The 18,373-nt window shown below is 54.1% G+C and overlaps 7 protein-coding genes across 7 annotated transcripts; 4 read left to right on the top strand and 3 right to left on the bottom strand.

The window, feature by feature from the left end:
• Window positions 1–3,124: 3,124 nt before the first annotated feature.
• On the top strand, window positions 3,125–6,787 carry A1O7_00200 (DNA-directed RNA polymerase I subunit RPA2; the record flags this gene model as incomplete). Its single annotated transcript, XM_007754242.1, has 1 exon — window positions 3,125–6,787. One exon carries the CDS (start codon window positions 3,125–3,127, stop codon window positions 6,785–6,787), a length of 3,663 nt encoding a protein of 1,220 aa, XP_007752432.1.
• A 42-nt stretch (window positions 6,788–6,829) lies between these two features.
• Window positions 6,830–8,029, bottom strand: A1O7_00199 (uncharacterized protein; the record flags this gene model as incomplete). The annotated part of the gene is made up of 1 exon (XM_007754241.1): window positions 6,830–8,029. The coding sequence occupies one exon, from the start codon at window positions 8,027–8,029 to the stop codon at window positions 6,830–6,832; it is 1,200 nt and encodes a 399-aa protein (XP_007752431.1).
• A 564-nt stretch (window positions 8,030–8,593) lies between these two features.
• On the bottom strand, window positions 8,594–10,626 carry A1O7_00198 (tRNA pseudouridine38-40 synthase; the record flags this gene model as incomplete). The annotated part of the gene is made up of 3 exons (XM_007754240.1): window positions 8,594–10,076; window positions 10,125–10,325; window positions 10,376–10,626. 3 exons carry the CDS (start codon window positions 10,624–10,626, stop codon window positions 8,594–8,596), a joined length of 1,935 nt encoding a protein of 644 aa, XP_007752430.1.
• Window positions 10,627–10,991: 365 nt separating this feature from the next.
• A1O7_00197 (deoxyribose-phosphate aldolase) lies at window positions 10,992–11,786 on the bottom strand (the record flags this gene model as incomplete). The annotated part of the gene is made up of 1 exon (XM_007754239.1): window positions 10,992–11,786. The coding sequence occupies one exon, from the start codon at window positions 11,784–11,786 to the stop codon at window positions 10,992–10,994; it is 795 nt and encodes a 264-aa protein (XP_007752429.1).
• A 1,235-nt stretch (window positions 11,787–13,021) lies between these two features.
• A1O7_00196 (uncharacterized protein) lies at window positions 13,022–13,975 on the top strand (the record flags this gene model as incomplete). The annotated part of the gene is made up of 1 exon (XM_007754238.1): window positions 13,022–13,975. One exon carries the CDS (start codon window positions 13,022–13,024, stop codon window positions 13,973–13,975), a length of 954 nt encoding a protein of 317 aa, XP_007752428.1.
• A 1,599-nt stretch (window positions 13,976–15,574) lies between these two features.
• A1O7_00195 (uncharacterized protein) lies at window positions 15,575–16,664 on the top strand (the record flags this gene model as incomplete). The annotated part of the gene is made up of 4 exons (XM_007754237.1): window positions 15,575–15,691; window positions 15,751–15,922; window positions 15,972–16,102; window positions 16,164–16,664. 4 exons carry the CDS (start codon window positions 15,575–15,577, stop codon window positions 16,662–16,664), a joined length of 921 nt encoding a protein of 306 aa, XP_007752427.1.
• Window positions 16,665–17,237: 573 nt separating this feature from the next.
• A1O7_00194 (uncharacterized protein) lies at window positions 17,238–17,949 on the top strand (the record flags this gene model as incomplete). Its single annotated transcript, XM_007754236.1, has 2 exons — window positions 17,238–17,876; window positions 17,926–17,949. 2 exons carry the CDS (start codon window positions 17,238–17,240, stop codon window positions 17,947–17,949), a joined length of 663 nt encoding a protein of 220 aa, XP_007752426.1.
• Between the last annotated feature and the right edge of the window lie 424 nt (window positions 17,950–18,373).

The following is an 18,373-nucleotide window of genomic DNA, read 5'->3' as shown; positions in this document are numbered from 1 at the left end:
GTGGGTGTGGTTTGGTCAATCAGTCAGGCGTGTCTCGAGCAGTTCGTTTTTAGTGCCTTGCATTTATCCTTGCGCTGCAATGAAGAAAAGTTCAAAAGCCAGTCATTCCTCCTTACGACTTGAGTCTTGTGGTCGCCCCAAACCGGTGCCTGGATATGTGCTCCAACAGGGGTATTCCGAGAGTGATGCGTACAAGATGAGTGCTGGCCATTCCATCGGATCCAGTGGAATTACTGTAGTTCGCCGTCCTCTTTTTAAAGACAGCCCTTACACGACCTTGCCGCCGTGATGTGATGGTGCTCCGTACCGACTGGCAGCAATCTTGGAAGGACGTGTAACTGCACTGGAGACGTAGAAGTATTGCATTGCATTGCATTGCATTGCAGTACGTCCCTCCACATACAATCATCCGTGACTAAACATGGTCTAATTACTGTACTTTCAATTCGGGGTTGACTATGTAGCCGTGATAACTACTGTCAAAAGCTTGATGAGGAGAATTCGATCTCTGCCCGATGGAAAAGACCTCACCATCACTGTACGAACTACAGTACAGCACATACAGTATCTGATGCTCACCAAGTACATTATGTTTGCTGGTGCTACAGGACGGAGTACGTTATGTTTGCTGGTGCTACAGGACGGAGTATCAACCAGGGCCCACCCACCCAAAATGACGGGTGTGCACTCATGGATGCCTTTTGTTCGATTATGGCCATAGGTATGCATGGACAGGAGGTTGTGTGCAGTACATATGGTACACTATGGTACATACGTGATAGCCTGGGCGGGCTAATTCCCGGCCAGCGATGCGAGGACCGTGTGGTAGCTGCTGTATGCGTGCGTGCTTGGCTTTGCTTGCTGCGTTCGGCTCCATGGCCTCGGCCCACGACTAATTAAGGGCACGTCGTTGGGACGAGTCGTTTCCTTGAGCGGTCAGTGGGCTGTTGAGTAGTTGCATAGTTGAGCAGGCGAGCAGTTGAGCAGTTGAGCAGTTGAGCAGTTGAGCAGTTGAGCAGTTGAGCAGTTGAGCAGCTTGTAAACACTGCACTCCTTCGCTGAGTTTTTTCTTCCCGCAAGCTGTTGGATAGGACGCCATACCATGTCTAAGTACTTGATATCCTCCGTACTCTGTGCTATACAGCACTGCTGGCGCATGGTGCTGCTTGCACTGCCGGAGTGCTAGGAGGAGACTTCACGGTGCTGCCTACGATCTTTGCATGGTATGGCAAGCGACCCGCCAGTCCGGCGCGCTCTCCACCTGTAGTAAAGGTCAGTGACTGGAACTTGGGCTTGGACTTGATCTGCTCTGGAGCACTGCCCAGTCGCTGGCTGGGCAACAGGTGAAGTAGTAACAACTTAACAGGCAAAGACATATATAAACTCCAGGAAGACGCCCAACCACGCCACGTGCTCACAATCATGCCAAACGACCAGACCCCTTCGGCAAGGACCACGCCGGCTTCATGTGCCTGCCTGCGCAGTTCCCGTTGAGGCACAAAGTGATGGATTATCATGGTGATGACAGCGGTCTGGACGGCCAAGATCCCGACAGCGATATAGCCAGAGCACTTGACAGCGGCTGACAACCGCTTTTCCTGCATGATCGAGGTCCCCAGCAGGGACTTGGGGCTTGGTGGGCGTCAGGAACAACCAGACCAACATCACCACGATCATAGCCCAGGTCAAGATGAATTCTGCGACAAAGCACCTTCGTATTGCAGAGTGGGACGTTTGGTCAAACGCCAGGCAGTCTTCATTTAGATATTGACCCTTGAAGATCCGGATTCCGGTATACACCGTCACTGCGAAGCAGAGTGCGATGCTGATGAGGAGGAAGAAGAGCCGCCAAGTTCGCCAACGCATACATTACCGCCACGGCAATCGCCATGACGAATATGCCATCATGGCCACGGTCAAAGCGGCTTCGGCTGTCGGGACGTTTGAGCGCAGCTCATTCAAGGCTGCTGTTTGCCAGGCTACGGCGAGGAAGCTGGCCGTGTCAAATAGGACCGGAGATGCAGCCGTGCAGCTTTGATGCAAGCGGTCTGGTAGGTTGGGATACGCCTCGAGGAAGAGCTTCGCGACGTTAGGAATGAGCGCAAGACCGGCGCCAATGGCGTAGGAAGCTCCTGCGTTAGATGATTATGACAATGACGGGGTCTTGAGGTCAGAGTAGCGCCGTACACCGTTCCCTGTCACATCGGAGATCGTGAGATCTTGTATGTTGCGGCACGCTGTCTTTATGATTGAGGACATACTTTACTCTGCGTTGCTGGTGTGTGGTGTCACGGATCGAAAAGGCGGAAAGGGGGCGGGTGATAAGGGGTCGCAGAATGAAATCAAGTCTGACTGAGTTACCTGCTGTTCTGCATCTTCATCGTCTTGTACGGGTCTTCCAGCATTTATAGACACCGTGGACCATATCAAACTTGCAATGCTGCTTGCAGAGGCGCTCTGGCCTTGGATTTCAGATTCGAATGTACCCCTTGGTCCAGATAGCACTTTGACGCCTTGCATCGCACTGCCTTGCACCAAGGGGTCCCATGGACCACGTCTAGCTGAACCTGGACCTGGAGCAGCCATGCGAGGAGAGGACGAAGTACATGCATCCCGATGTCGGGTGAGGCTGTCACCAGGCACAAGGTGGTATGCGAACCACACCTGAAACACGTGCAGGGACTCGTGGAGACGAAATCGTTAAAGCATCAGTACTCAGCCACCGGCGCCATTGTGAACGGCGACCAGAAGACTAGGAGAATCCTTGGTTACGGAATACTGGGGGGCGGCGCCCAACTTTCAATTTCCCTGTTGTCAGTGGGTGCGACCGCAGAGGGCGATTTGGCAAGCTCATGGAGTGTGGTGACCGAATTCTGGTGCTAAAGAAAGAAAAAAAAGCTACGGCATCTTCCCAGCCCGGGTTGTGCCTGACTAGTCCCCTTGGAGCTTAGAGCAATTTCTGTCGGGTCCCACGAGGCGAGGCTGTGAGGCTGCGAGGCTGGCTTATCGATAACGGCCTGCGGAGTCAAAGTTCAGAACTTTTTCAAACTCCATTTTCTGCGGCCTCGAATGCGCCTGTCTGGAAGGTGCGCAATGTGAGCAGCCACGCCCGCTGGCCAGCATCATGTCCGCAACCACCACCGCCACCGCGACGCGGACCACGACCAAGTCCACGGCCAAGTGGTCGGTCGAGTACGACACAGTCCGCCGCCACAAGCTCTTCAGACACGCTCCAAAAGATCGCAGTGCTTATCCTGCGCTTCAAGCCGCCGTGCAACCGCATGTCGACTCATTCAATGCTTTATGGGATGAGGGTCTTATAGACTCCGGCTTGAAAGATATTGGAACCTATACTGTGGTCGATGGAGATACCCGCAACCCCAGCAAAAGCATCCACCATAACAAGCTCGACCTTCGTGTGACCGAGCTCATCCTCGAAAAACCGACATTACCCCCGTCCAACAAGTTCGCCATCGAAGACCGGAATATCTACCCCGCAGAATGTCGAGAGCGCCATGCGTCCTACCGAGGACGGTTAAAAGCCAGGCTTCAGTACAGGGTGAACAAGGGCGAATGGCAGGAGTCGGTGCGAGATCTCGGGCAGATGCCGATCATGCTGCGGTCCACCAAATGTCACCTCGAAAAGTTCTCCCCAGCACAGATGGTTCGGCACAAAGAAGAAGCCGAGGAGCTGGGCGGTTACTTCATCGTCAACGGCAACGAGAAGCTGATTCGCATGCTGATCGCCCCGAGGAGGAACTATCCCATGGCCATCTCGCGAAATGCGTTTCAAGCAAGAGGGCCGACCTTCTCAAAGCTTGCCATGCAAATTCGATCAGTGCGACCCGATCAGACCTCACAGACCAACGTCCTTCACTATCTGACCGATGGGAATGTCACTTTCAGATTTTCGTGGAGGAAGAATGAATACCTGGTCCCGGTGGTTATGATACTCAAAGCTCTAGTGGAGACGAACGACCGAGAAATCGCCGAAGGTATCATTGGCTCGAATTCGTCCAGAAAGGCGCCCAGTTCCTTCGTTGCCGACAGAACCGAGCTGCTCTTGCGGACTTACAAGGCGTACAATCTGAAAACAAGGCAACAGACGTTGGCGTATCTCGGAGAAAAATTCAGGCCGGTCCTGATGCAGCCCATCACCATGGCTGACGAGAAAGTTGGTGAGGAGTTCTTGAGGAAGGTTGTCCTCCCCCATCTAGGTAATGTCGACGTGAGCCCGGCTCAGAACAACGATAAGTTCCAGCTGCTTTTGTTCATGATCCGAAAGCTCTATGCTCTTGCAGCGGGCGACTGCGCCCTGGATAACCCTGACGCAGTCTCCAGTCAAGAGATCCTGCTCGGCGGTTTCCTCTATGGGATGATCTTGAAAGAGAACATATACGAGTGGTTGGCCGGTATCGGTGCTGCGGCTCGAGACTGGTCCAGGATGAAGAACGGCGCTCAGTTCTCAGAACCGTCATTCGAGGCAGATTTCCTTCCCAAAATCGTCAGAAGAACGAACGAAAATCTGGCTGGCAAGCTAGAATACTTCCTATCCACTGGCAACCTGGTCAGTCAGACTGGGCTCGATCTCTCCCAGACCTCGGGCTTCACAATCGTCGCCGAAAAGATCAACTTTTACCGTTTTATCAGCCACTTTCGGTGTATACACCGTGGTACTTTCTTTGCACAGTTGAAGACGACCACTGTGCGGAAATTGCTTCCTGAAAGCTGGGGTTTTTTGTGTCCAGTGCATACACCCGATGGATCTCCCTGCGGGTTATTGAACCATTTGGCCCATCAATGTCAAGTCCAGATTAAGAGAATCGATACCTCGGGAATTGAGAAAGCCGTTGTACAAATGGGACTTTCGCCGACCGCACCAATGGCCCTCAATGATGGCCTCTCTGTCCAACTTGACGGCAGGATATTGGGTTTCTGTCCCGCGAAAAGAGCAAGGGAGATTGCACAGTTGCTTCGGCACTGGAAGGTCAATGGTGCGCACAACATCCCGGACGAGCTGGAAATTGGCTACATTCCCACCTCGAATGGCGGGCTCTATCCCGGCTTGTATCTGTTTTCGGATCCCTCGAGGATGCTACGACCCGTCAAATACATACCCTCAGACAAGCTTGACTATGTCGGCCCCTTCGAACAACAATACATGAATATCGCTTGCGTCGAAGCCGACATCATCCCGAATCTCACAACTCATATCGAGTTCAAACCCACTAATATTCTTTCCATCCTCGCCAACATGACTCCCTTCTCCGACTTCAATCAGTCGCCGCGCAACATGTATCAGTGCCAGATGAGCAAGCAGGCTATGGGAACCCCGTCATCAAACCTAATGTGTCGGACAGATAACAAGGCGTACCTGCTGCAAACCGGACAGACACCTGTGGTCCGACCCCCATTGTACAACGAATACGGTCTCGATAATTTTCCTAACGGTATGAATGCGGTCGTCGCGGTCATTTCATACACCGGCTACGACATGGACGACGCTATGATAATCAACAAATCCTCCCACGAACGAGGCTTTGGCGACGGGGTCATCTACAAAACAAAGGTCTACAAGCTCAACGAGGACCAGCGCGCAGCACGGTCCAAGACCGAAATCAAGTCACTCTTCGGCTTTGCTGACGGTGATCCGAACATCTCGCCTGAGGCTGTCACATCTTTGGATAATGACGGTCTACCGGCAATCGGAACCAAGGTCGGGGAAGGCTCAATAGTACTGGCCTACCACACAGTCATGTTCGATCCCTCGGAAGGCAAGCTCAAGAATCTCGACGGTAATACCATGTACTTCAAGTACAAGGATGCTGAGGAAGCATATATTGACCAGATAAGGCTCATAGGCGCTGAAAGCGGAGATCAGCCGTGTCAAGCCATCAGCATCAAGTACCGGATACCCAGACGACCTATCATCGGAGACAAGTTCTCCTCTCGGCACGGCCAGAAGGGAGTCCTGTCCATGCTTTGGCCAAGTGCGGATATGCCTTTTAGCGAGTCTGGGATTCAGCCGGATGTCATCATCAATCCCCACGCCTTCCCGTCTCGAATGACCATTGGCATGTTCGTCGAATCTCTCGCCGGCAAGTCTGGGGCTCTCCACGGTCTCGCGCAAGACTGCACGCCTTTCTCCTTCGACGAAGATAATACTGCTGGCAACTTCTTCGGCGACCAACTCCGCGAGGCCGGGTACAACTTTTACGGCAATGAGCCCATGTACAGCGGTATCACTGGCAAGGAATTTGCAGCCGACATCTACATTGGTGTTGTGTACTACCAACGATTGAGACACATGGTCAGCGATAAGTTCCAAGTACGTACGACTGGTCCGGTCAACGCGCTGCACGGCCAGCCGATCAAGGGCAGAAGCAAGGGCGGTGGTATCCGTGTCGGTGAGATGGAGCGCGACTCTTTGATCGCCCACGGTTGTGCATACCTGCTTCAAGATCGCCTTATGGACTGCAGTGACAAGACTCGCGCTTGGGTGTGCCGGTCGTGCGGCAGTTTTCTGAGTACCATGATGGTGCCGAATCAGTTCACGGCCGGCAAGAAAGGAGGTCGAGTGGAGCCTAGCGGGATGGTGAGATGTCGGGCTTGTGCCAGACAGGCGACGTTCGACGACAGTAAGATGATAGTCTGGGAGGACGGCGCAGGCCAGAAGTTTGTGGGCGGCGACAACACGACTGTTGTCAACGTGCCGGGCGTGCTCCGGTATCTAGACGTGGAACTCGCGGCGATGGGCGTACGGACTAAGTTTGAGATTGAGAATTAGTGCATAGATGCTACGGGTGTGGCAAGATGAAAGCCAATTATTCTACATGGTCACCACCTCATTTCTTATCTTCTCGTGGTCTTTTCCCAGCTCGCTCACTTGCTCCGGATTGATCAACCCCAACCGCACCGCAAAATCACTCCTCCCAACCTCCCTGATCAGTTCCCGCGCCATGTCCAAACGGCGCACATACCTCTTCACCGCGCTGGGGCCCTTGGCCACGTTGACAACCCGCCCTTTCATGACCATCTGCGCTGCCCTCGCGTTCTCATACACGAGAATCAAGTGCCCCGCGACCACCGTCCCGACAAGCATCGCCTTCTCCAAATCACTCGCCCCTCCGAGCACGACGACTTCAACCCACACCATCATTGCCGCTGTCCACTCTAGACAGTCCATGAGCGTGGACGCAGACAGGGACACAACGCCCGCGGCCCCGTCCCGCCGGCGGCTCGCAAGCCACCGGCCCGAGGTCACGGCCTTGAGATCATCAACCAGGCCACTCATCCTGGCCCAGCGGTCCTCGGACAAGAGGATGAGCAGGTCCCCGTGCACGCCTGGTTCGGGGGCGCCGTGCCATCCGGATTGGGACCCCGCGCGGGTGCGGTCGAGGAAGGCGATCGTCGCGAGGAGGCGCGACAGGAGGAGGAGCGTGAGTGAGCATATGAAAGAGGGTGTGGCGCTCACCACGTCGAATGAGGACGCGCGAAGGGGGAAAAAAGTCCACGAGAGGAGGATCGTCGTGGGGAGACATGCCACGGACAGGTTGGGCAGGGAGGAGCGTCGGTGAGAAGTCGAGGTCGAGCTTGATGAGACATCCTCTCCACGGGCCTGAGAGTGAGAGTCCGCCCTCGCCTCCGACCCCGTCTCCACCTCGGCGGCTGGGGCGTCACCCACTTCAAACCGCATAAGACATCCCGTGCGCGTCATCTTCTGCAGAAACGCCACCGTCGCGGCATTCTCGACGCGGAAGACGTATCCCGTCGTGAGGGCCGCGCAGGCGGGATACTCGCCCCCATTGAGTGTCGTGGGGCCAAGGGGCGTTTGGAGGCCGAGACATAGCGTGAGGGTCGAAGTGAAAAGGGAGAGGAAGTAGGATTTCCCCACACTGCCTATACCAGTGCCTGGCCCCGTTAAAGCGAGGTGCGTGTGTAGTGGTGAGATGGGGGTCGGTATGGCGAGGAGGAGGATTGGGAGCAGGTGTAGTGAAGGCGAGAGAGAGTGGCAATGGCTGAGGTCCATGTTGTTGGTGGATGATCACCTTTGTATGTACAATCCGTATGGTACGGCATGTGTCTGCTATGGGTTATGCTATGTATGCAATATGTGCAGGACGTGCTAGGTAAGTAAGTGAGTATGTACCAGGAGGTTAGTCCTCTTGTGGGACGATCACCAGTACACCGGCCCTACTGGGTACGAACAGGACGAAGAGTACGTAGTACTCCGTTTTTGATGCTGATATTGCACGGGACTCGGCATGTCTGTGAGGAGGACACGCGATGAGGCTCGCGAGGCTGTCTGCTTAGCCGAATCAAGTTAGCCTGAGATAAGTATGTACTCGTACTCGTACCCAGGCCGTCGCCGACTGCTGGAATTACTTGCGCCAGTACTGCACTGTATTCGGCCTCAGTCGTCCATTTGATTGATGCCCTCCTTGTAGAGCCTGTTCTGAGCAACAATGTTTCCTGGAGGGGCCTCATCCGTCAACTTTAGGCTCTGGTTTTCCGTGCAGACCGCCTGGCTGCGGCGTCTAGTCCGACTCCCGTGGTACGTTGTGAACCAGGCCAGCTAACCTCGACGCTCACGCTATCCCTCATTCCCATGCTCATCTTTAACATCATCGACGTCGCTGTCCCCATCCTCGGCATCAACATTCACGTCCTTCTCCACCAGAGCGTCTCCCATTCTCTTCTCATCTTGACCCTTCTCGACCCCTCCAACCAGCGGCTTCATCGTCGTGGCCTCGACCCCACCACTAGTAACAAACAAGAAGGTCTCGCTAGGAAAGTTATCCACATGGTTGAAGAAATTCCCAAAGACGTTCTCCTTTTCCTCGTCACGATACATCCGCTCGTAGATCTGTTCTTGCTTGAACCGGTCCATCTCGGTTTTGTACCTGTCGAAATCGATTGGCTCTTTGCCCAGACTGTCCTTGGCGCGCTTGTTGTACGAGTCAAAGACCGGTCTCTCGAGAAGGAGACCCAGACTGGGGGCCTTGGGGATGGAGAGGCGAGCGGGACCCATACTCTCCCGCAGTCGGTTCGGATCGCATCCACATCGCACCACGAGCGCTACCATGCCGACCATCTTGCGGATCTGGTGCATCATGAAGCTTTGACCGTGGACTTTCATGCTCAACCACTCCGTGCCATTGATGAGAATCGGCGTCTCGTTGACGATGAAGGATTTGATCACGCGCTTGGCGCTCGGGTCTTTATACGTCTTTTGGACCGTGTAATTGTGGTAATTCCGGGTGCCGACAAAGAGGTCCAGTGTGTTTTGAATGCGGTCGAGCCGCTCGGGAGGGATTCGATAGGCGCGTTTGGCGGTGATGTAGGCTTGTCGGAGGCGTTTTACGGCTTCGTCGAGGATTTGGCGGCGCGAGGTCCTGGGTTTGTCGGAGGTGTCGGATGATGGTTTCGTTGGTTCGTCGGCCTGCATGATAATATCCGCCGATGTATTCTTTGCCAGCTCGGGGTCAAGCTCCTTCTTCACCATTTCAGCAGCAGAAGGGTAGGCGGCAGCTGCCTCTTCCCCAAGTTCCATTCCTTTCATCCACAAAGCCTTCTCTAGTATATCTCGGATTTCCGGGTCATACTCTGCAAGTATGGGCTTGATCATCTCTTCGTCTACCTTCTCCCAATACCCTGAGACCTCCTCTTGTCTCTTCCTGTATTCTTCTTGATCTCCCTTCTTCTCGGCCCACTCGTCGCAATTTCGGCCTAGGAAACTGGTCGGATGCGGTGGTAGGAAACTGTGCGTGGGGATCAGATACTCGTATATCCTCGAGTCCACCAGCTGGTAGGCACTGAAGGCGTTATTCGTCCGTTCAAACCCCCATACTCGTATCTGCGGAGCCAGGTTCGTATTGATCTTCTGCACCACATCTTCGTCTTCGACGATCAGCTTGAGAGAGATGACGTTGCCGGCGGCATGGACTCCCTTGTCCGTCCGCGCACATCTGACAAAGGACGATTTCTTGGGGTCGTCGGCGTTGGCCTTGGAAATGGCTCCTGCAGCGACGAAGGCTTGGAAGAGGTCGCCTTCTATGGTCTTCTGATCGTGTGTCCTGGATGCCCATTAGCTCGAAGCCACCAGCCCGTTTGTCCATGCCTACAGCTGCATTCCTTTATAGCCTGTGCCAGCATAGCCGATCAGTACGGCGACCTTCTTCTTCGGCCGTCTTTCCTCCGCGGCGAGCACGTCGTCGCTGAATTTGGTGGCATAGATGGGTAGTTCGGATTCGCCTCTGTCGAGCCGTTGGCGCTTCGCGGCCTGTTCATCCTCGTTCCGTTGCCGCTTGTCTACTTTATTCTTACTTAGCAAGTCAGTCCTGAAATACCACAGCACATGTGGAGCATCACCCACGCCCATTCCTTCCGCCCCATATCTCTCTTCTTGCCCGGACGACCTCCTCGACCACCTCGGCCTCCTCCCCGCGCAACATCATTCTGACCCGCACGTCCTGCATATGGACGATGTCGTCCTTGGTCACGAAGTTGGCTGGTCTCGCTGTCTCCTTCACGGTTGGTCGGGGGATTTGGTGCCGCGTCCCCATTAGAGGCCGGAGTGGCCGTGGACGCACCTGGCGCGGTGGCTTGCGGAACGGCAGTCTCCATACTGGGGACTTGTAGAGCATGAAATGAGCGTGTGCGAGAATGAGCGGACAGGTTCACAGCGCGAGTCGGTGCGCACCTTCAAGATTTCTGATTTCTCAAGCTTTCTCCAACATCTGCCATGCGCTCGATGCTGCCCGCAAACCGTAAAGCCAGTTTGCGGTTGAGCACAGAGGCTCAAGATGCAGTTGGCCGCTTCGAGTTCTCGTGGTTCCCTGTCACTCGCGTGTGACCAATGCGGCCACCACACCGGTCCAAGGCAGCTATCTGGTATACGTTTCGAGAATGAGATCGTTGCCCTAGATCCTCTTTATTTTCTTGCTGTGTTTTGTCGGGTGCTACTCTGCCAGATATCTCCATCATAACTCCTAGTATGCCGCCCCATTCGTCGTAGCTTCTCCCATAGGCTTCACCTCGACCTCCACGGGCTCTTCCCCAATGCCCCTCTTCTTTGCCTCCTCCAGCATGGCAACCGTGGCGGTGGCCCCAATCCTAGTAACCCCAATTGACATGACATACAGCAGATCATCCAACGTGCGCACTCCCCCGGCCGCCTTGATCTGCACCTCCGGCTTCGAGTGCTTCCTCATGAGCTTCAGCGCGGGCACCGTTGCGCCCTTGTACGTGTACATGCCGTTGGACTGCTTGACGAACCCGTAACCCGTTGAAGTCTTGACAAACGCGACATTCAGCGACGAGCAGATCTCGCACAACTTGATGATGTGCTGGTCCTGCAGAAAGTCGTTTTCGAAAATCACTTTGAGAATGGCTCCCTTGTTGGTTACCGCGGTATTGGTCGCCCGGATCTCCTCCGTCACATAGTCCCAGTCGCCGGAGAGGACTTTGCCAACATTGACCACCATGTCGATCTCGTCGCCGCCGGCTTCAACGGCCTTCTGTGCTTCGAGAACCTTGACTTCAATGGTGCTGTTGCCTGCTGGGAAGCCAATGACCGGACAGACCTTGACGCCTGAACCGGCCAGAGCCTTCTTCGCCTGAGGGATCGCATAGGCTTTGACACATGCCGTTGCCGTGTGGTACTTTTTCGCAATCTCCAGGCCCTCCTGGATTTCCTGGTCTGTCATGGTGGGGTGGAGTAGGGAGTGGTCTATCATCTTTGCGATCTGTGACAGCGTCACTGTGACTTTGGATGGTTCGGACATCTTTGTGTTGGAGTTTGACGTGTTGACTGTGACGGATAGCCTTGGTGCTGTTTCTCGCCGCTCGGGTTCTTCAATGGTCCAGCCTGCACGGAATGCTACCTGCTTCTGCTGGCGGGTGTTTGAGGTATAGGCTGATGCACACTTCCTTCGATGGACCGAATTCTACTTCGACGAAGTCACTGTGATTGTCATTGTCGTCGACTTCAAGCTGTATTTAACGACCGTGATGATAGAAGTGGAAGCGGCGAGGCTTCCTCTTCTGGAAGAGCCGCATTTACTCACCTCGAAACCGCGCACTTGGTGGCAGGTTGACAGCTAACTGCCCATGTAACGGTCGACAGTGACCCCGAAGCAATAACGCTGGCGGGCAATGGACTTCGAACAAGACTCTATGTCGTATTCGTGTATGCGGCGGACGCTTAAAGCTGAGACACGCTCACCGGTAGAGATACCGACTCTGGCAAGGAGCCGCCTATGTAGAACACACGGCGAACGCGCCGGACGTCGGCGGGTCGATTCGATCATCAATGATTCGTTATTGGGCACTGGTAAGTACATTGTCTCGAAGGCTGTGCGATTCTGCTCCTGCCATCTGGAACAACTTGGTCATTCAGCGGATAAAGTTAAGGCTGCAGTGGCAGACTAAATTCGCGCTGTCAATGAACAAAGGGTTAGCCAGCCTTACGTGCATGTGCACCTTCGATAGTGATAATTACCCACGGAGAAATGAATATTGTCCTTCGCTCGAAGTAGCCAAAAAGGGCGTTGAGGGGCGGATTACCTTGTCGGGCAATGCCTCGTTGCCGCTACAGCTCAATGACGTTTCCGTTCTCGCCCACAGAGAGAAAAGACTCAGACTGACCGGAGTAGACATTGCCTTTTGACTGAGCATTTCCATGAGACACATGTTTTTCGGGTCAAAAGACAACAGTCTTTGTGATTACATACCTACAGGTAAGGCGGACTCTCCTGCTCGTACATGAGCGTTTCTCAACTGGCCCGTGTGGCGTGCCTCATTCCCCCTCATTTTGCATCGTCTACATCACAAAGCAGGATTGAAAATTGCAAAGATAATTGGCGTCTACGATTGCCGAATAGGTACATCAAGCAGCGCTTTCCCCTTTCATTCTCTCGCATTTAAAAGATAAGAAACTGAAGCCACGCAGCCTCGAGAGTTGGCAACCACCGAAGAGCTACCTCATATCACGAGTCGTCTACTTCAACAAGATAGCACAATGACATACACTGTTTCTGAGATCACAGATCTGAGGATCTATCCCATCAAGTCATGCCGAGGCATACAGCTCCAGTCGGCGAAGTTGACCAGGCAGGGGCTCGACATGGACAGACGGTGGATGTTCATTGACAGCCAGAACAAATTCATCACCATCCGCACCAAGCCGCAAATGACCTTGATCAACACCGCCATTGATCACGATTCCGACTGTCTCGTCATAAGTATAGGCCATGATAAGGAGAAGGAAGTCAAGCTCCCCTGTCATCCTAGCCAGGAATGGCTCGAAGCAAACACGAAGGACGCTTCGGTCGACATTTGGGAGTACATCACAGACGCATACGCCTATACTGACCCGAAAATGCTGGCTTTGTTCAAAGAGTTCTTTGAAGAAGATGTCCGCCTAGTGATGAAGGGCCCAGAGCCCAGGATCTGTCGCGGAAACGGAGATCCCAACCACCTGGGCCGTAGAGAGAGCGTCAACTTCCCGGATGTCCTACCTATCCAGATCGCGTCAGAGACGTCGCTCGCCGAACTGAATTCGAGGCTAAAGGAGAAGGGCGAGAGAGAAATCACAATCGAACGTTTTCGGCCAAATGTCATTATCAAGGGCGGCGAGCCTTGGTCCGAGGATTCCTGGAAGACAGTGCGTATCAACGGAGATTCCTCCTACTGGACAACCCTTACCGGTGGCAACTTGCACGCCATCGACGTCGACGTCGTTGCGAGATGCGCTCGTTGCACGGTGCCCAACGTCAATCCAGACACAGCAGAGAAGCATCCTCACCAGCCTTGGGATCTGTTGGTTAGTTACCGAAGAGTCGACGAAGGTATCAAGTTCAAGCCTTGCTTTGGGATGCTGTGTTGTCCCAGGAACGAGGGTCATATCGAGGTCGGAATGCGATTTGAGGTCATGGAGACCACAGACCAGCATAGGTACATGAAGGGCTTCTGAGCACTGCCAGAGAAGTAGTCGGAAAATACCAACACTCGTCTCCTGGTCTTGTGTCTGCACAGGCGCATCGCAGGATGAGGGCTACTAAGAGCCTCCAGGGTCGGCGGTTATTCGTGATGTGTGGCAAAGAAGGTCTCGAGTATACAGACATATCAACGTCAACTCTGGTCGGGCACCGTTAGGCTCATATGTTTGGTGTAAGATTCAAATGTGGTGCGGAATAGACGCAGGCGAAGAGTTGCGCTTTGCGGCGGCGAGAAAAGACGGTCCTGGCCACCGCATGAGGCAGTTTGTTCGAACTCATCGTGGGTGATTATGTGATATTCAGCTTGCTTTACCTGTTCCAATGATGACCACTTCGTTTGGCGCTTTGCAGCTTACTGAAATCCAGGGTGAGCTGGGGTGTAGTAGCGCGTTGTATCAGCAATAAGTGCTCTGGCGTAGACGATGGAACAGCCGAATGTCACGACATGCAGAAGCCGCATGATTCAAAGGTTTGTTGCAGATTTGCTTTCACACTGTTAACGCGGCTGGTTTCAAGCTGGCCCGGGCTCAAGCTCTTGACGGCGGCAGCTCGCACCCAAGTAAACTTTGTGAAAATGAATTGTGGGGAGCTATCGAAGCTCTGGGTTCTGCAGATGTTGTCAATCCACATGTTAGCGGACCGGGTGTTCGGGCAAAGCAGTTTTCAGCCTACGAGGTACAACTGAGCAAACGATCATCGATCTCGGGCGTCCAAAGGGTGAAAGAAAAGCGTCATAAGGAAGCTACCTTGGATAAGGTGAGGATGGGGAACTCCAGCTGATAAAGGATGCCATGATTGGAAGAGTACCTGAATAGCAAGGAGAATCCAGCCAGTTAGAGAAGGAGTAATGCAGAAGGATTGTCATCGATCGGAAGCTTTGCTGGCAGCTCCCAGTGGTGTGAGTGAAATGTCAGATGGTTGGAGGTGAAATGTGGTTCCTGGTGGAAGCCATGCAAGAGCTTTTGAGTAGAAACTAATATCGTCAGACATGGGACAAGTTTCCTTTTGGTACTGGGCTCGCCTGAATCGCGGTTGTCTGGCCCGTGTAAGTGAAGCTGGGCGCCAAAAAGCTAACGGGCGTTGACGCTTGCACCCAGCTTGGGAAGCTGCATGTTGCTGAGCGTCGGAGAGGGGAAGGCACCGGCACCTAGAGAAGCTACCACTGCCAATTACAGCACCCCGTTCACCCAGAACCAACCAGGGCAAGCTCCCCAAGCGACTGAGCTTCAGGTGCTCACCCCTCTCTAAAGCTCAAGCTCATTTTTCATTCTTCAATTCATCCCACCAACACTCTGCCCTTACCTATCACTCTACCTCTCTTCACGACAACCTCCCTTTCTCCTCCGTTCACTTCTTTTCGAGCGGGTTAGCAGTTGACTCTGCTGTGTGTGCGTACACGCCCACCCTGTTTTACCCGAACGGCTAGTCATGTGAAGGCGGACCCATTATTACGTCGGTTCCCTTCAAGCTCGAAATCAGCCAAGCTTGTTGTGGACTGTCCGATCAATGCCGCCGACTTTCGTCCTTTCCTCCTAACACACCCCTCCCGCGGTTAGGGCCAGCGCAGAAAGGTCATGCCGCCCAAACCTGCGCTCACCGGCTCTTTTCTCGTGTCAACAGATGCAGAAAATGAGGTTGTCTGTCCGCTCTTCAACCAAGATGGCTCGCAGTGCCGGAAAAGATGCATTGGAGTGCGCCTCTCCCCCAATCAATAGCGCGTGTCGCAGTTTCGCTGACTCGGAGTCCGCAGGAAAAACGCTACAGGTCGATGCAAGAACACATCCGACGCGCCCATCCAGACCACTATATTCCAAAACTGCCCGCAACCGAGGAGAGTTTCCAATTGATGATCAACACTCCCCCGTCACAACGTCCGCAAGTGCAGACTGGTGCCGCTCCGCTTCCTGGTCAAAGAGGCCCTTGTATGTTGGCCCAATGACCCCCTCCTTATCCTCAAACTAAGAAAAACAGTCGATACGAGTGATAGCGCCTCTCTACTGGAACATGCAGGAGCAGGAACAGGGCCTCTGGCCGTGCAGCCTCCGGCCGCAGCCAATGCTGCTGTTGCCCTGACGCAAATGCACAACTGGGACTCGGATTTTGTAAGTATACACAAAGTGAGGCCATCGGTCACGGTCAGGGCGGTGCTCATTTCCACCTCAGGATGTGTTCCCAGACTCAGACTACAAGCGCGACGTATCGACGGGGCTCGAGTTACCATCATTACGTGCTGCCTTCCACGAAGATACGCTTCCACCATTTCAACCTTCCCGTACGCGCGAGCTGTTGCCCTCGATTCTGCAGTCGCCGGGAAGCCGATATTCTTCTTTACCACCCATCCAACGACGCGGCGAGCGACTCCCAAGACCGCGAAAGCCATCTATGGGGCAAAACGCGCGCAAAGGCAAACACGAACGCGGAAAATCGAGGGACTTTTCGTCCAAGGAGTTTTCCCGACGATTGAGTGTCGAAGGCCGCAAGGCAATGTCTGCCGAACCACCTACGGCGGCGTGGGTTCAAGGCAAGAGATGGGAAGATCTGATCGAGGCTGCCACGAGTGCCACAGACGCTGATGATGATCGTGATCTCACTCCCGTAAGTCAGACGACATTTTTCGATTGTCCTCTGTTTACCTGCTGCTGCCAAGAGATCGAAATTCTGTAGATGTACCCCCGGAGGAAAAGGCCCCAGAAGGGATTATTGTGTTATACTATCTTGTTGTCACTATTATTGCCGACCCAACAAACGAACGAACGACGGTCATGTCCTATTCTACCCGCACGACAGGCCAATAGCCGTACGCGAGCGAAGTTCACTCTGTCGGGCAAGAGGAAATCCTGCATGGGTCGGTCTCTGGTTATGAGCCGTGGGGACCCCGGAAGATCTTGACTGATGCTTCTGAAGAACCACGGCTTCATGGACGGACAGATCCAATATGCGGATGACGAATGTCCGATAAGCGAATTCTTGCAATCGGGAGAGAAGCAAAAGCAAATTGCTTTTGTTATCCTCCTGGGTCAGTCAGGCCACATGCGGGCGATGAAACGAATTTCTGGGGCGATCGGGCCAGGCGCCTTGAAAAAAAGCCATGTGCCGGGGGTCTGTCACCAAAAAGTTTATGCACCCTCAGTTAATCTACTCTAATGTGTACACCAACCTCCTCATTTTCCGCTTTCTTTTTTGCGTTAGACTATCGATAATCAACCTTGCTAACATGCCCTTGGCACTCAATCACAGATGCCGCAGTCGCCAAACTTTCCGCCCTCCACGACTGCTGCCGCCACCGCCGGCACCGCGGCCACCACCCATCCCACCACGTCGGCCGATCGTAGGCTATCCGCCGCGGACAGCATCTCGAGTGGTGCAAACAAGCGTTCGTCCCTACCACCCGGATTCCGGCCCTTTAGCCATCACCTGCACGGCCAGCACGGGCAGTACAATGCCTCTCCGCTGCAGCGCACACTAACTCCACCGCCACCTGATGCTCTAGGTCCAAACGACCCCGAGCCCTTCCCTTCCGTCGAGTCACTGGAAAGTGCGGGGTCCGGTCAAAACTTCCACATTTCAGGATCCGGCCTGCCTACGTCGGCCTCGTCTAATGAGAACACTAGCCCGTTGCAGTACCATTCACACCCATATCAGCACTCGCAGTCATCTTCGTTCGGCAGCAAATCAGATGTTCTGGAAATTTACTGCGCGTCCTGTGGACGGCCGTGGCTACTCAAAAATGCATTCGCCTGCACCGAGTGTGTCTGTGGCGTCTGCAGCGACTGCGTCGGACAGATCATCAGCAGTCCTGTAGTCGCTGTCCAACCAGGATTCGCACCGATGCGCCGCGGCTGCCCCCGCTGCGGAGTCATGGGCGGGAAGTGGAAGGTAAGTCTGTGCTTGTAGTTAGGCCGAAACCGGTTTGACGAGTTTGCAGCGATTTCAGCTCGATTTTCGATAACGCTCAGCAAGAGGTCTCAAACTAGAACATCCCCTAGGGCGCTTTTGCGCATGGGAGGGGAGCGGAGGATCGTAAGATAGTCCCCCTACCCATCTCCCGATCCAGAAACTAGGGAAGGCGCGCCCAGGAGCGCCCAAGCGAGCATGACTGAGACAAATAATGATCCTGTCAGCCGTGAAATCACCGCAGACTCCGCTGAGCGCCGAGCCAACCGGAGGCTACAGGAGAGCATAAATTGTCCCTTCTCCTCTCGCGGAGCAGGTCGGCAAAATGGAGCCAGCAGACCCGAAACAGTAAATATAGGAGCCTCTCCCAGAGAAAATGGGAGCGCCGGCACCTGGAAGAAAGTATAAGCGACGGCTTCCGAGTCACGCAGCATGACTACCTAGGTAGTTAGTTGTCGCAAATTTGGAGCGGTCGACCC

The sequence above is a fragment of the Cladophialophora yegresii genome, assembly GCF_000585515.1.
Source record: "Cladophialophora yegresii CBS 114405 chromosome Unknown aczIN-supercont1.1, whole genome shotgun sequence".
Lineage (NCBI taxonomy): Eukaryota > Fungi > Ascomycota > Eurotiomycetes > Chaetothyriales > Herpotrichiellaceae > Cladophialophora > Cladophialophora yegresii.
Note: the sequence above shows the minus strand (reverse complement) of the source record. Positions and strands in the feature narration are given on the sequence as shown.